We start from the raw sequence: 17,846 nt of genomic DNA, 5'->3' as shown, positions 1-17,846 counted from the left end.
GCTACTTAACTGATACTCATGAAACCGGTGAAATCGGGGACATGTTAGTAGGGCTGTTGGATGGCCCAATTCGCATTTATATGGATGAAATTCACAAAACAAAATAACTTCCTATTTAACCATTGTCTTTCCTTTTGCAGTATTTTATGCTTTATTTCTTTAATGAAGAACCAAGAGGCGTAGAGCTCTTTCTGGTATTCCTAATTGTAAGAATATCCTCTTTAAAAATTATGTCTTTTACTATACTAAACCATTTTAATTCCTACACATGGTGAAACTTTTTATTAAGGTGGATATAGAGATACCTGTAGCCCATGGAGATAAAATATTTGTAAAATATGGAACAAATCTTTATATAAAGATCTACTGACCATCTACTAACCATACTTCCTAAACTTTAAGAACATTGTCAAATATTAGAGGAAATGCCAAAAAGTAATGGTATCACATAATCATATTTGTTTCCAATGTTGCTGTAAATAAGATTTAAAATGAATTTGATAGTTTCATAATTTCACAAATAGATTATTAGAAATTTGTAATGATTTTGCCAAATGTATCTTTTGTAGAAGTCCAATTATTCCTAATTTACTTCTGATGTTAAAACAGTTTTCTTTTACTGTTTCTAATTGTGCATCTCTTTCTTTATTCCTAGCCTTTCCTTCATTTTATCATCTTTCTTTTTATTCTTCGAGGCCTGGAATGGAAGTTTGGAAAGAAATCAATGAGAAAGGATCCCTTCTTTAGGTTAGGAGAAGTCAAATTGGATTCTTTTATTTCAGTGAACAATATTTTAAAATATTTTTTCATGCATAAACTAATCCATTGATGAAGAGGTGCCACATGCTAGGGGTAGGAACAATGTGCCAATAAATAGAGATCTAGATACCTAAATCAAAGAAGATTGTATTCTAGTGGAGGAAACAGATATGAAATATTGAATATTAAGAGCTCTATCTGACACCCTGCAGTGGAGAAATGGCTGGTTCAGTTTAAATAGCAATTTGAATAGATTGGCAGTTGAAAGAATGCTGCTGACCCAGGACAGGAGAATAGAATGATCAATGGGCCAAAGACAGCAGTAACTGTGCTCCTTCCCTGTGGTAGTGAGAAGCCCAACTGATGGATCATAGACTGTTCAGTTATTAATGGGACTTAAAAGCTGAGACTTGTTTTGCACCATGCAAGGACACAGCCATAAGCATCTTATTCCCTCTGCGTCTCTCACGCTACATCAGTTTCATCTTTCCCTATTACAAATAGCTGGATGGGAGACTTCCAAGATGAAAGCAGACCTTTAAAAAATCTTTTAAGGTCAGTATTGGGGATTAGGTTGAGAGAAGAGAGAATAGAATGAGATATATTCTGGGTATGAGGGACCAGGCTTAGAATGGAGAAGAAAGAGTGAATCTGACACATACTCCAAAGAAATGACCAGGCTTAATAATAGATCAAGCTTCTAACTTGTATTTTCTGAAACCATCCTGATTTCAAATATTCTGGCCTATTCTCTCCATGAAAATATAATAATGCCAACTTGTTGGTGTCAAAGCTAGGTTTCCCAGAAAATTACTTTGCTAAGCTATAATATAAAAATTCTTTGTCAGATAATAGGTACTAAGTTACCCTTTGATATTGACAAAAATAATGTTTCTATAGATAAGTAGAATGAAAGATATCTAAGAAGCAATGATCATTAAATATAGTAGTAGCCTTGACAGGAGCAAGAAGGTCGGGAAGGGAGGAGAGTTCACTGCACTGAAGGGAAATGACGATAGTTCATTAATTACCCAATCTACTCAAGTATAAAATTTAAAGAATGCAAAATTCTTGATACAAGGACGAAAACACAAAACTAATTACTAATGGATGGTATTGACTCTAGAATTTCTCCAAGAAGTAGCGATGTGTGTCAAAATCCAGAAGAGCCAGACGGGGAGAATGAAGATGTTCAGATGGAAAGAGTGAGAACAGCAAATGCCTTGAATTCCACAAACTTGGACCAGGTAAAACACAAAGCAGTTATTTCATCAAATAACACAAATGTTTGTCAGTTAAAGTGGCCAGTCTACAAGTCTAATTCTCAAATGATTTTGAGCTTCTCTAATCCCTACAAATGAGGATTACTACTTTATTTCAGTAGGTAGCCATCATGTTTTACATCTAAATGAGCAGATGAAAAGTCATGTTAACTCACTTTGTCTTTCTTAGCAAAAAAAAAAAGTGCAGTTGAAATCCAGGAAAGAATTTGTGAGTTTTAGAAACTGAGCAAAGCGATGCATATCACTGCTTCTTGGAGAAAGTGCACTGTATAAAATTCAGGGCAAAATCCAGGCCACGGTTTTTTTGTGTGTGTGTCCTTTGAGGATGATTCAGTGCTTCTCTGAGTCTTTTTGCTCCTGTTCTGAGAGACAGGCAGCTGCATAAAATAATGTGCTTCTGAGTCACTGCCTTTGTAGGGGAGGAAAATGACAGTCTCTTCTGTCCCAAAATAAGTGCTAGGATGGGAAAATGGCCAATGAGTATGTTACCTGGTAGAAGGTCTTCTTTGATGCATGACTTCTGGAGTGAGGGGCCAACCCATTGGGAGGATACAGTTTTTTCAAAATTAAGGGAGAGAATTAAGGTCCGACGTGATTGACTTGTCATTTACTGAAACCAGTCATTATTGCCAGCTGTCTACGTAAGGAGTACGCCCGGAAAAGGAAACGCTGCTTTTCCAAGAGGAAGAGGAAAATAGCCACAAGAAATGTCTCTTTCTGTGTTAGAAAAGGTTGGACACCGTGGCTTTTCCACTGTTGGCGCAGGGCCTCCTTACAGCTTTATGGGTCTTGACGAGAACCATATGGTTCTGTACCTCACCTCTTGGTTCACACACAGACCCATCAGCAGGGTGACCTTGACAGCTCCTTTTACATGTCTCATTTCTAAATGAAATTAATTAAATCACCCCATGATTAGCAGCATAGTCACATCTACATGGAAATCATAAGCGCTCTATTAAATGAACCATTGAAACCATGACATTTCTACTTAATGAACACGATTGATTTCCTAATGTGCATTATTTTTCACAAAAGAATGAACTGGGGACGTGCCAGCACATTCTTGAGGCTTGACCGGTAGATGTTAGATGACCTCACTTTGTGTCATTATCGCATAGTGCTTAGGATCACAGGAGACAGAGTCTGACACACTTGGCTTCCAAGAGTGGATTTGCCACTTCCCATGTGTGACCTTTGGTGACTAACCTCATCCCTGAGAGCTTCTGTCCCCAGATATGCAGGAAGGGCTTATGATAACAACCTCTCATGGGGGCAGTGACAATTAAATGAGATATTATATATATGGCACATAGCATAACACTTGTCACATAGGGACACTTCAGACTACATTTTATTCTTAATTTTACTATTAAAATCAATTAATATTAAGTGTAACCATTTCTTTTTCAGGTGAGGTTTTAGGATTATTAGGACACAATGGAGCTGGTAAAAGTACATCCATTAAAGTGATAACTGGAGACACAAAACCAACTGCTGGACAGGTAGGTAAATTATGAGGAAAATATGTTGTCTAGTAGCACTCAAAATAAATTTATAAGACGGTAAAACTTTGTGAACAGCAAAATGCCATTTAATCATTAGATGATTGAAGTGATTAATACAATAGAATAATCCATTCACAAATTATCACATTAATACACACAAAAATTAATCACTGAAAGGGATAATTATTCATGCCTTCAAAGGCATTTAGAGGAAATGTCCGATATCAGATCAGAACTCAATCATACAAATCCTGTTTATAGTACCATAAAACACATGGATTTGCACTTTCAATGAGCATTGTCTTCCCAGTATGTAATGCTTTAATCTTGAATAAAAATGTTGAAGAAAAACTTTATTAAGCAATTATATTCATTGTCCTTTACAAAGTGCTTAGTTACTGGAACATATATTTTTGTACAAATACACTATTTCTTGGGAATATTTTCAAGGGATCGCTCGAAATCGAGCAACAGGGATATGAAATCAATTTGAATTGTCCATGCAATTCAACTATATAAGGAAGTCACGCAAAGAGTAAAAGAGCTCAGATTTATCAAAGAGAGAGACCACATGAGGTAGAGAGGAAACATTATTTTTCCAAATTCTATGGCAGAAAATAGAAAACCTTAAGAATTCCTTTGGAAAGTATGTCCAGGGGAAGCGGAGAACAGAATACAAGGCAGAGGTCTGTGGAACTACACCATGGGAAAGGGGTTGGTGGTCAAGCCTAGAAGGGAAAAGACTCAACGAGAGAGGAGAAAACAGGTATTCACAGTGAGAGCAGGTGGTCCTAAAGGGGGCCTCTCAGGTGACGTTGGTGGCTCAGCTGACCCTAACTGGACCCCTCGGTTCAGCTGAGACCACTCTCCAACTCAGTCACCATCTGAACCCTTAATCAATATTTTATTTCTCATTGAGCCTGGGCAAAAAGGAAGTAACTGTTTATTGAGATATTAGAGTGAAATATTTCAAAAGGTAAGTAAGATCTGAATTATAAAGCCAACTAGTTGGGTGTCATGAAATCAGCTTTACTCAGATGAGCCAGTGTGATCTTTATAAACAATGTCATCATCTGGCTTAAACATCTTCAACAACCTCTCACTGCACTATGGCTGGAAGGAAACCTGACTGATTTCCACGTCCCTTCTGTCGCATGTCTGTCCTTCTCCCTTGCTCTCCTCCAGGCCCCCTACCTTGGCCTCAGGTCTAAGAATACATCACGCTTCACCCCTCCGCAGGGCTTTGCTCTGGCTCTTTGTTCTTTAGTCTGCCCCAAATTCCTTTCCTCCGGGCTTTTCCATGGCAGGCGCCTTCTCACTGGCTCTCCTGCGGAAGTCGCCCCTCCCAGACAGGCTTTCACCCCACCTAAAGTCACTTCCTCTGTTACTCTGCACCCCAGCCTCCTGAATACTTCCATTACAGCACAATTTATGATCGGTCTGCGTTCTATTTACTCATTTCTCTCTGTGTTTATTGCCTGATTCTCTTAGTGGAATGAAAACTCGAAGTAATAGGGGCGCTGGCTCTCCGGTTCTTCGTTGTATCCTCAGCAGGCAGCACAGCATTTGTCACATAGGCGGTTCTCAAAAAACGTTTGATCAGTGAGTGAAGTTAAATAGTGAGTAATTAAATTGATATACTTCTTTCTGACAGTGACGACAAAATTGGGTATAAACTGTTGGCCATGATGGCAAGACGCTGCATTTGTGAGAGAGTTGATTTTTCAGGTTAGATTAGGTTGTGCACACACTTGTTTTCAGGTATTTCCTCTCTGACAACATTTCTGCAAAATGATTACAGATTATTAAACTCAATTAGGGCCTAGAGATTCTCTAGTTTTTCTAGGTTTATAAAGAGAAAGATGTCATCAAAATATGCAGGAGGGCAGGGAGAGCATAGGCCCTGAGAGTGACCTTTCCCTGCAGGTGCCACTCAAAGGGAGCAGCGGAGGGGACGCCCTGGGGTTCCTGGGGTACTGTCCTCAGGAGAACGCGCTGTGGCCCAACCTGACGGTGAAGGAGCACCTGGAGGTGTTCGCCGCCGTGAAAGGGCTGAGCAAGGGGGGACGCCGCGGATCACAGGTGCGCGGGGAGCCACCCTGTTCTCTACCTGAGGGGCCGGGGGACCAATGGGGTGACGACTTCACGGGAAACTCAGGACGGGAGGCTCTGAGCGCTGACCCCAATCACGCTGGGTAGATTTGCAACTAGAAACCGATTTCCCCGGTTTCAAAGTGTTGGGGTTTTTTCCTCATATTAAATATGGAAAGAAAAAATATTCATTGGTAAAATTTATCAAAAATACAGAAATTTCAGTACGAAGTATCATGAGACAGCTATTTGGATATCTTGGGGGGCGGGGGATGGTCAGAGCAGCTAGTTTTTAGGCGGCCCGGCGTCTGTGTTCTGAACTGCACTTCTGAGCTCTAATCCCCACGCTTGTCCTGCGGGGACTCTGCTCCCGTCAACTTTCCTCGTCGTCAAGAAGCCTGTAACGCAGCGTGGGTTTGTCAGGTTGGTGGATGCGCTCGCGCTGCAGGACCAGCTGACGCTCCGGGTGAAGGCCTCATCAGAGGGAATGAAGAGGAAGGCAGGCGCGGGGCTCAGTGTCACTCTGCGCACCCCGCAGATCCCAGCCAGACGCGCTGTTCCTCTCCTTCCAGCTGTGCTTCGCGCTGAGCATCCTGGGAAACCCGTCGGTGGTCCTTCTGGACGAGCCGTCCACGGGGATGGCCCTTGAGGGGCAGAAGCAAGTGTGGTGAGGGGCGCTACCCGGTCAGGGCCAGCATGGACACCTTGAGAGAAATCTGTGAATTGTTTTACTCTTGTAAAAATTGTCCCATACACTGTTTCTTCATGTGGGGAAAAAAAATCTCAGTATCATTAGTAAAACGAATACTTTGGAAAAAAAGAAAAAGTATTTCCCTGGTAATACTGCCTAACCATTTCTCATTAAAGGAAAAATAATCATTGTCAAGGCCCAAAATGTACTCACTCTGAGTATTGTAATTGCTTGACTGATCCTTTAGGTAGCTAGGGTGCATCTCTGGACCACAATTACCTAGCGTCCAATACTTCGGGCGAGAATGGTAATTCTCATCTGGTTGTAAAAGTGGGGGAAGAGGGAGGGTTCCGGATGTTGTCATGTATGTTTATTGTTTATTTTCTTCCTACTAGGTTATGACAACTCTGTTGTTGAATTCTGTGTCATTCTTTTCCCCTTTGCACAGTCTTTTATAAGCAGTCTCTTGCTCAGCATTTCTCTTTCAATACATCCTTGTAATAAACACAGTCACGCACCACACAATGACGTTTTGGTCAGTTATGGACCACGTATACAATGGTGATCCAATAAGATTAGTACCATATAGCCTAGGTGTGTAGTAGGCTATACCACCTAGGTTTGTGTAAGTACACTCTATGATGTTTGCACAACAATGAAATTGCTTCTCAGAACATATCCCCAGCATTAAGTGATGCATGACTGTATTGTACTCTGTAAACTCCCCTCTTCCAATGCCTGACTTCTGTTTAACAGCTCTCACCTGGCTTGCCCTTCCTTATCCATCTGCCCTCTTGAGTCTTCCCTTGCTTAATCTCTTTTGGCTAATATTCACATTTATGCTAGTTAAAAATTCTTTTCTCTATCCATTTCTGATGAATTAGAAGACTTCCTAAATTGAAAATATTCTCTTGACAATTTAGGCAGGCAATCCTGGCCACCTTTAGAAACACGGAGAGGGGCGCCCTCCTGACCACTCATTACATGGCAGAGGCTGAGGCCGTGTGTGACCGGGTGGCCATCACGGTGTCCAGAAGGCTGAGGTGGGTGCCTGTCCAAGCTCACACTTGACCCCCAGGGGCACGGCTGGAAGAGTTGGTCTGTGGACGGAGAGATTACTGTGACCAGTTGGAACCACTGCCGCTGGGTCTCACAGTGAGACGCTTGAGACGAGGCCAGTTGCAAATCCAGTCTCAAACTGCATTCTACGTCTTTTCCTCTCTTGTGTTATGACCTCATCCGCCTCCTACCTCCAGATGTATCGGTTCCATCCAACAATTGAAAAGCAAATTTGGGAAGGATTACCTGCTGGAGATGAAGGTGAAGACCCTGGAACAAGGGGAGACCCTCCATAGAGAAATTCTACAGCTTTTCCCCCAGGCTGCTCAGCAGGAAGGGTAAAGAGGGTTGCTGGTTTTGATCTGATAACACATGTCGGCTTTTCCCTGTCGGTTTCATTGATTTGTAGTCATTTGAGTCTGCATGTAGCACAAAAGGAAACCTAAAAGAAAGAAATGACTATTGGATACTGCGGGAAGTAAACTAGAGAGGAGAGAGCTGATGTAAAAGCTGATGTAGCACGTGTTGTGGTCCTACTGTGTGCCAGGTACTGTCCTGGTCTTGTGTTACCCTATTTTATCCTCACAAAGATCTTCCAAAATAGATGCTGTTATTCCAGGAAAATGAGGTGATTTCTGAAAAGCATTTGAGAGTCTGGCTTTTACGAGGACCTTAATAAATGAGGTCCTAAAATAATTGATTTTTATCTTTAAGAATAGGAAATTGATAGGGCCGGCCCCGTGGCTTAGTGGTTAAGTGTGTGCACTCCGATGCTGGCGGCCGGCGTTCGGATCCCGGGTTCGGATCCCTGGTGTGTACTGATGCACCGCTTCTCAGGCCATGCTGAGGCCGTGTCCCACATACAGCAGCTAGAAGGATGTGCAACTATGACATACAACTATCTACTGGGGCTTTGGGGGAAAAATAAAAATTAAAAAAAAAAAAAAGAATAGGAAATTGATAGATTAGATCACATGATGGAGCTAACATGTGGCAGAACTAGGCTGTAAATATTATTATTTTACTTCGAATCTATTAATATTTCCAATTTTACATAGAGTCTGGTAATAGTAGAGTTCTCATGAAAGTAACACAGTAAATATCAAAGATTCACTTTAGGGTCATTTTAATACCTAGAATTTACTGCAGAAGACAGATGATTTATGAGTCAGAGGAGAAACAGATAGTAAAGAGAAATAAGTCATAATGATAAGGTGGGAAATATATTTCTACAGTGGAGTATAAACTTCAAAGCAACCCTGTAACTCAGTGTGTAGCCCATGACTGAATAGAAATGTGTCATAAAAGCAGAGGAAATGAGCAAAATGGATGAGAATGATTGCCCCATAAATATATGACATAATATTTTATGAAATGAAATATAAATCTCCCTGATTTTCAAATGATGAAAAGACAACCATTTGAGAAACAAATTATTTTTAAAAATTATTGTTACAACCAAAAATTTCACAATGTTATACACTATTAAAACATCAATAAAAAAATTTTTTTAAGTAAACAAAAAAACATTGTTCCTGAACGTTATCTGGTGCTGAATTCCTGGAGGTTTCTAGTCGATCCTAATGAGAGACTTAATTATATTACCCTATATTAGAAAGCAGTTTGAGTAGAATGGGGAAAGGTGGGAGAGGTAAGATTCTCTGGAGAATAGATGTAGATTTCCACCTGAGTTGGGAAACTTTAAGAAACTATATGGTGTCCATGCCTGGCTGGAGGATGAAGTCGAGGAGCAGCTGTTCAGCTTAGAGAATAAGGTGGAAGGTGATTTTGGCAAATCTCGAAATTTCCTTTGCACTGCACCTGCTCATCTCCATCCAAGGAGCCGAAGATGCTAAACTGTCTGAGTCTTACTCTCCCGTCCCCCAGTCTCCTCGTCAACAGCCTCTTTTTCATTACTATGGATTCAGCCTAGGTAGTTCACTTACACCAAGCCGACTCTTATTTACAGAAATAAGGACCAGAGAGATGTTTGCAGTCAGTTTACATCGGCCACAGGTGGCATCTGCCTCACTCTCCCCTGCTCTCCTCCCAGGTACTCATCTCTGATGGTCTATAAATTGCCAGTGAAAGATGTACGACCTTTGGCCCAAGCTTTCCTCAAATTAGAGGGGGGTAAGTGCCATAAGCTTTGAAATAACATCCTGGGAAGCAGATAATTCCAAAGCATCAAACAATCCGTCAGCATGATGAAAATGGAATGTGACACAGTGTGTTACATTTAAACGTTAAATCTCAAATTGGATTTTAGAAGCACAAAATCAAGGAGGTGGAGGGATTCTGGGGGGGGCGATGGGAGTGATTTTTCACTCTTTCTTTGTGGGGTTGTTCCATGTATTTTTGTGTGTGTATATATATAGGTACAACCTAAGTCAAAACTCAGTTATATATGCATTTAAGGAGAATACTTTCTTTTGGAACTTTGATACATACATATTTAAAATTAGATTTCACGTGGACTTGCATATAGTTTTATTGCCTTAGGCTTTAGATTAAGAAATTGACCTCTTGTCTGGTCATTAAAACAGTCTTCTTGTGTCTGCTGCGCTTTAAAACCTACCACCCTGCCTCTGTTATCACCGGGCTCATGTTTTCCCTGTCGTCAGAGGCCATTAACTCTGCTACTCTGTACTGTGCCAGCCAGGACTCCCTCTCTGTACTCTCTTATTGTCACTGCTCAGGGTTATCTTCACTTGATTTGCCACCTTTGCTGAGGAAGAGATTCGAGTCCCATAGTTTCCAGAAGACTCTTGTTACTCCTGTTGATAGCATCCCTGGTGACAGTGACGCCTTTTCTTTCCATTCTCTGAGCTGAGCACCCCAGCATTCTGGGCCGTGTGGTCACTCAAGCACCCGGATTGGCACTGCGGCCATTCCTGGCCTGGAACTGTTGGTGGCATATTTCCAGTCCACTTGGCTCCTATCAGGGCTCTAACTACCCTTCACAGTCTATTTTGGTCAAGGAGAAGGGTTTTCAACCCGATTTGAGGCAAGCTGCAATGGTTTCTGGAAAGAGCCCCATGAGACTATCTGCTCCCTAGAAAACCACAGACGTCTTTCCCTATAATCTTCTGATTCTGATGCAACCCTTTCCAAAATGTGTCTTCCTGCCACCTCTTCCTGTGCTGAGTGTGCAAAAACACTGGCTCACCTGCAGGGAAGGAAGTCTTCTCAGCACCGTTTCCTCCCTTAAATAGAGATCTCAAAACCTGCACAACATCTGAGCAAAACACAAACACCTTTCTCCCCAAACCTAAGTGAATGCATCAGTGTGTTTTAACTGAATGCTGTACTCAAACCATGAACGATTATTCTCTTAACCTATTCATTTAAGATTTTTTAAAAACTGTTATTTGTACTATTTGCTGACTTCTAAGACCATCTGGATATAAAAATATATGAACTCCTAATGCATGTCCATCTTTATGCAGTTAAACAGAGCTTCGACCTGGAGGAGTACAGCCTCTCACAGTCCACCCTGGAGCAGGTGGGTCAGTTTTAGTGATTTTATGTCGTCCACGGGATACAAATGTATAAATGTGCATACGCTTTGCACGCACTTGGAGCTCCAGGAGGCAGTGTGACCTCCTCTCCATTTTTTGCCCCTCTTTCAGGTTTTCCTGGAGCTCTCCAAGGAGCAGGAGCTGGAGCACTGTGACGAGGAACTTCCCCCCTCAGTGAAGCAGAAGCTCCTCCCGCAGGAAGAACCTTGAAGCCCCAGATACCCTGTGTTTCCAATCAAGCCTGTGGTTGTTTTTTAAGACATTTATTTTTATAGCATCACTGCCATATTTTTAGAAACTGTCAGTAAACACTGACATGGTCCTTCGTGTGGTGGAGAGGAGGAGCTGGTCCTGGGCAAATGCAGTGACAGCATGTTCAGAGACACTCGACTGAGCCACCTCCCGGTCACAGCTTCCGTATCTCTGCACGTCACCCTGATTCCATTTTTCCGTAAAATGGGGAATAGATAAATCTATAAGATTGTTTCAGTTTCTGAGTATGATAAACAAATTTTGTTTAATTTTTTTTAACAAAACCTTAAAACGGTTTTTCTAAGCCAGACCGAGAAGTCCATATATTTACTCTTCTGCAAATTTGATCCTTTGCAAAGCTAGTATTTTAGCAAGAATTTAAGTGACCACGTCAAAAAATATCATACTCTTTGAAATAGTATTTTCTTACGGCTAAAAACATTAAAACATCATTGGCCATGCTATCTGATATCAATGTACTTGATAACATATCCACTGGTAACACTATCAATAATATAGACATAGTCTGGAAAACTAAAAACTTGCTATTAGAAATTTATTGTACTTTTTTAATTTTTGTAAACCAACAGAGTCCCATTTTCATTGTATTTTTAAATTTAGGCTTTAGAGATGCCTGTATTGTAACTGATCTTTTGTGGATATTTGGTTTCAGAAAGTTGATAAATGTGGTAAAAGGTCAAATGGCCAAGTTGGTGAAACATACAAAATAAAGATCATATGTGTAGTTTTAAAATATCTTTTCCATTTTGTGTGTCTTTTTCTTGACTCAGTGTCCTCCTATTTACAAATTCATTGAATCTAATTCAGAATAATTTCTAATGTAAGAGCTAGTTTGCTGCTTTAATCAATGTGCTACCAAAACGTAAAGAAAGAAAGCATCACACCATGATTTAGGAAGTAAAAAGTGGTGGCAAGCAGAGATATTTCCTAGAACAGTCTTCTAAAAATACCAGTTCTGATTACCGTGCATAATATGTAGTTAAATAAGATTTTCTGAGTTATGCAGATGATTCTCTGGGCTTTCCTGCCAGTTCTTCACATATCCTTTCTTCCCTTTCAGAATCCCTGACCCTTCCAGCCTCAGAAAATTCTTAGCATTCTAGAAAATTCTGTTCTGGAGAGTATGCCTCCTCCAACTCCCTTCCCAAGCCCAGGATCTTGTGAGGTCTATTTATTCATCTTGTGATGGGAACAAAAAGATGAATAAAACTCAGTTCCTACCTTCTGCAAATGCTGCTCTATAGCACAGTGATTTAGAGCTTGGCCTAAATTCAGCCTTGGATCCACCATTTACTATCTGTGCAGACCTTGTTTCCTCATCCATAAAATGGAGTTATCAGAACCCACTTCGGAGGGTTATCATGACAACCAAAAGCTCTCCTGTACCCTGGAGAGCTCCCTTCTTATTCACATCCCCTCGCTTCTCAAGGACACATCAAAACGTACCTGTTTTCATCTCATTTCTCAAGGGCCAGCTGAGGCATCTGTAAATAATTCACCGAACAGACTTATTTTGTTGAAGGACTTCACATTGTAACCCAAAGAAATAATACAAACTAGCTCCATTTCTTTATTTGAAGCAATTCGGCAGGTTAGCGGGAGAAATATCCTGGGCAAAGCATAATTTTAGCACCCAAGTAGCTTTTCACTCAGCCTATGGATTGAGCCAGTCTCCATATCACAGACAACCAGGTTTTTGGAAAAAATGAAACTGACAACTGCATCAAACTTGAGCGGAAGTTTTGTACCTGCTCTTTTGCTAGGAAAAGCCTGCCCAGCTCTTCATGTGGTTTCATGTGGGACCAAAGTCTGGTGTTGGCTTCGCCTGATATTATCAGCAAAGGAAATTCGTTATCTGCTACTACACAGAGCACAGTGAACTATGAAATATTTGATGACCAGGTGGCAGATGTTGACATTTCTGAGGTCAATGAGAAAACCTGGAACTAAAAGCACAGATTGGCTCTGAGATTTTACCCCCATCATGTCACAGCCATTTATATTTATAGGCCACACAAGATAGAAAACATATTGCTGTGCAAAAGATAATTCTTTTTGCTCCCTATGTTCAGTCTTATTCTATCCTTTCTTCTTTTTCTCCTCATCTCACTTATATTCTATAATATTCTTTTAACCTCCTTTGTTTTGCCTTTTCTCTGGTTGTGTAGAGACTATATAAAATTGTATTCAAAGGAAACGTTCAATTAAAGTAAATTGATTGGCATGGTAGAAATAATACGCCTTGCTAATGGACCAACATCTTTATTTTCAACCAGGTATACAACGTCAAGGAACCTTGGCTTCTGTCCCCCTGTCCCAGGCTCTCTCTTGTTCCAGTTTGTATGCTTTTGATTCCTTTTTTGCTCACACATTTATTTCCTCTCCTTCTAGCCAAGCCAATGCTACTTTCAAAACTTTTCCGAGACTTTGTTGAGTTAAAACTATGGGGGAGGATTTTTCCCACAATAATAGAAAATATACAGTCTTCCAAGATCTCAGAGAGGCCAAATAATATGTTGAGCAAGAGATGCTGAAGGGAAGAGGGCAAATATGCAATGTCTTGAAGATGGTGTGAGCCGAATGTCTCAAGAGACATCCTTTGTCTATTTCACACAAGGAAGACATCTACAGCTGTGAAAGGATGGAGGGGAGAGACTAGACAATTACCATCACATAATACGGTGGAAATAACATTTTGAAAGAAGGGAAGGTTTCATATTCTTTTTATAAATTCCAGAATTTCCCTATTTTTTTCTGGTAATTTAAAATTGTGTCTTCATCCTTCTCTTCACATCCAAGAAAAAAATACATGAAACTTAAACTAAATAGAGACTCTAGAATTGAGATCTTAACCTTTGGGAGCCAAAGAGATTTAAGTCTTGATTTGGAGACTGAGAGGTAGCTTGTATCCAGGTTCTAAGTAGGCTGACGCTGCTCTGCTGCCACTAGTCAGAGAACTGATGAGGGCAAAGCATAAAATGTGCTAGGAATTCTTATTATCTTGGTTATTTGAAATCTGACTCCCTGGACTGGTTGGGGTGGTCCTGAAATGAAGGAGAGGAGACTGTAGCAGTTTAGATTTCCAGCCTCTGTAATACTGGAAAGCACGCACGAAGGAGCGTGGAATAAATGTTGGAATCCAATCTTTCAAATGCAACAAAACTTTCAAATATCTCCAGCCCTGGCTTTTCCCTTAAGCTCCACTCACATATCCAACCACTTGCTTAATTTTTCCAGTTGAATGTCTAGTTAGCATTGCAAACAAAATGTGTCCAAAATAGAACTCTTAATATTTCCCTTGACCTGCTCCATCTCAATAAATAGCAACACCCTGGGTGCCAACCTAGGGGCCATCCTTGATTTCTCTCTTCCCTCCTCTTCAGCTGATCCGATGGTACTATTGACTTTACTCCAAATCGAACCCCAAATCCCTCCACTTCTTTGCATGTACTGCTACCACCATAGTCCAAGCTGCCATTGTCTCTTACCCAGATTTCTACGTTAGCCTCCACACTGTTCTTCCTGCATCCAATTTGCACCCTGGATTTCATTTTCCACACAGCGGCCACAAATCACATCGTCACCCATCTTTTAAAATCCACCACAGCACTGAAATAAAATTCAAACTCTCTACTCAGGCTTACAGGTCCTTATATGATGTGGCCTCTGCCCACCTCTCTGAGCCTCCAGCCACATGGACCTTCTTTCTATTCCTTAAACGCACCAAGAGTACTTCCACATAGGACCTTTGCATCTGCTTTTCCCTCTGCCTAAAACCTCTTTCCCCCAGACCTTCACATGCTTGACTCCTGATTGTCCTTCAGGTCTCAGCTCAGATGTGTCCACTTCAAAAATGTCACCCTGCCCACCCAATCTAAAGTAGCTCCCAGTTACTCTCACTATTTGATCTGCTTTATTCTTCTGAAATTATCTTGTTTATGTATTTATTTACATAAATACATAAGAGACAGGTGGATGACCTGCCTCTCCCCAATTAAAGGCAACCGTCATGAGTGAGGGGTCTCATCTGTCTTGTTAACCATTGTTTTCCCATGGACTAGAACAGTGCTTGTCCCATAATAGGTAAGCACTAAACAATTATTGAATTAATTAACTAAATACAACCTCTGCTTCTCTCTGTTCTAGCACTTATTATTGTGGAATGTAATATCTATCACTAAAATTTTTCTCCATTAGATTATCACTTTTTGCGGTGTAGGGGAGAAAAATTTCCCTCTATCTTTCTAGCTTTCTGGCTGAGATCCCCCTGTAATAAAAAGACAGATTAACAGGAGAAAAACAAACAAAAGTTTGATAACATGTATGCCTCCTGTATATATGGGAGAGACCCAGGAAAACTGAGTAACTCTGAATAACCACCACCACCATGGCCCCCCCCCCAAAATGGCCCAAGTCATCACCTTAAATATTACATCCAGCTAAAGACAAAAGAAGATGTTGGGGAGTTGGGGGGTGGGGGTGGGGAGAACCAGTTATGGGAGGTTTTCAGGAAAAGCACAGTAAATAAGGGTATGGTTGTTATACAGATTTAAGTCCATGCCTTCTCCACTGATAAGAGTTTCTAGAGATTTAGTCATCTTCCTCTTCCTGGTACAGAGAGGGAGACACCCTTACAAATGGAGATTTCCCTTATAAATGTAAATTTCCCTTACAAAAGCAGAACTTCTACTTGGTTTTCAGAACTTCTCCTGTCTACTGTTTCTTAAAAATAACCAGCTCAGGGGGCTGGCCAGGTGGCGCAAGTGGTTAGGTGTGCGTGTTCCGCTGCGCCAGCCCGGGGTTCGCTGGTTCAGATCCTGGGCATGCACTGGCGCACCACCTGGCAAGCCATGTTGTGGCAGCGTCCCATATAAAGTAGAGGAAGATGGGCACGGATGTTAGCCCAGGGCCACTCTTCCTCAGCAAAAAAAGAGGAGGATTGGCAGATGTTAGCACAGGGCTATCTCCTCACAAAAAAATAAATAAATAACCAGCTCAGAATAATCTTTATGCCAAAAAGACATGTTTTGGAGTGGTATGTTTTGCTCCCCTTCAGAGCGGAAGGCTCATGTCTCATTTTGTCACCAACTAATTGCCTCGAGGAACTCAAAGGAGATTTCAGAAGCCTTTAACTGTTTCTCCGAATTGTGTTTTTTTGTTATTGTTAAGACATATAATCACCAACCACCCTGAACCAGACCGAGCCCCACTGCAAGAGCAGCACCTGCACAGATGAGCCGAGAGATGATCTAAAATCGCCCTTGACTTCATTTTCATGCTAAGATCTCCACCCCCAGGAGGAGCTTAGGCCTCATTACCATAACCTGCAGTGTTTGTGGAAGCATGTTTTCCAGCTGAGCCTGCACAAGCAAATACCTGCCTCTCCCTTTTGAATATTCATTCCTCATCTGAAATAAAAGGCTCCTGCTGTCCTGTGCTATGACTTTCAAAATGATTCCGTGTGGTGTCCTATTTGCTGCAAGTAAATTTTACTTTGTGTGACAACTACTTCTGGTGTAGGCTCTGATTTCAACTCACCACCATCCACTTTGGTTCAATAACAATGTGTCTTTGTGTTCCCAGTTCCCAATACATAGTAGATGCTCAAAAAATGTCAAATAAATACTCCAAGTAATGGAGAATAACTGAAAGAGTAAGGGAAAGATTATTTGAGACAAATTGCTCTTACTTCAAAATAAGACGTGGCTGAAAATAACCTGCACATTGACCAAAGAGCTATGGATATTTGAGCAATAGTGACTAATTTTTCTAGTTATAATCTGTGAGTTTCTGAGATCCAAAGAAATCTGGTAAATTGAACTACAGATGGAAAATACAAAATCAATGACTAGGAAAATAGATTAAACTTGAGATGGGTGGTTTGTTATTTTCAAGATGAAAAACACATGATGTATAATTTACCCTCATAGAGGTCTTATTCATTTTCTCACTAACTATATACTCCTGAACCCCTTAGGTGCCAAACACTGACACAGTTACAGGAATATCAAAATAAATAAGACACTAACAGGAAGGGGAGAGAAGAGGACCCCTCTTAATTAAGCATCTATATCAATGCCATTAATTAAGCATCTAATTAATGTTATTAATTAAGAATCTTCTGTATACCAGGCATTCAGATTACAATCTTAAAAGGATGATTATTACCAGTTTACAGGTGAGGAAACTGAGTTGCAGAGTTTGAATAACTCACCTGTGATCATACAGAGCTGTATTTGAACCCAAGTCTGTGTGGTTTCAAAGCCCCATGATCATTCCAGTGTATCTAGAATGAAAACAGAATATGATAAATGCAATGCAAACATAATTACATAAAACCAAAGTGGTAGCAGAGTAGAGTAATCAACTCTTGTCTCTTCCTGGTGGTGAGTATAAATTTGGAAGCAGAGAAAACTTCAAGGGTAGGTTTCCTTGAACTTAGATCCCACAGGATAAGTAAGAATATGTCAAGTCATGAGGGGAAGAATGAAAAGCAGGTGGAGTTGTGGAGAGTCATGAAACCACCTAATCCAGTTCCATTCCAATTTGGAGAGGGCCAAGACCAACAAACAATAAGAGCATTTTAACTGCCTAGAGAATTGGAGGGGGAGGACTGGAAAGGGGAGACCAAAAAAGTTCCCAGAGCCACTAATTTTCAGAT

General features: G+C 40.8%; 1 protein-coding gene across 1 annotated transcript in view; it reads left to right on the top strand.

The window, feature by feature from the left end:
• Positions 1–11,122, top strand: part of ABCA8 (ATP binding cassette subfamily A member 8) — a 67,353-nt gene extending 56,231 nt beyond the window's left edge. Inside the window, 13 exon segments of the mRNA XM_087441890.1 lie at positions 141–206; positions 656–747; positions 1,886–2,005; positions 2,655–2,773; positions 3,456–3,547; positions 5,477–5,632; positions 6,051–6,140; positions 6,214–6,308; positions 7,256–7,375; positions 7,589–7,729; positions 9,445–9,524; positions 10,841–10,896; positions 11,024–11,122. Coding sequence (XP_087298016.1) covers positions 141–206; positions 656–747; positions 1,886–2,005; positions 2,655–2,773; positions 3,456–3,547; positions 5,477–5,632; positions 6,051–6,140; positions 6,214–6,308; positions 7,256–7,375; positions 7,589–7,729; positions 9,445–9,524; positions 10,841–10,896; positions 11,024–11,122 — 1,326 coding nt within the window.
• The last annotated feature ends 6,724 nt before the right edge of the window (positions 11,123–17,846 follow it).

Source organism: Ceratotherium simum, chromosome 16 (genome assembly GCF_057802395.1).
Source record: "Ceratotherium simum simum isolate JZ-2026a chromosome 16, ASM5780239v1, whole genome shotgun sequence".
In the NCBI taxonomy this organism is placed as follows: domain Eukaryota; kingdom Metazoa; phylum Chordata; class Mammalia; order Perissodactyla; family Rhinocerotidae; genus Ceratotherium; species Ceratotherium simum.
This window is presented reverse-complemented; position numbering and strand designations above follow the sequence as displayed.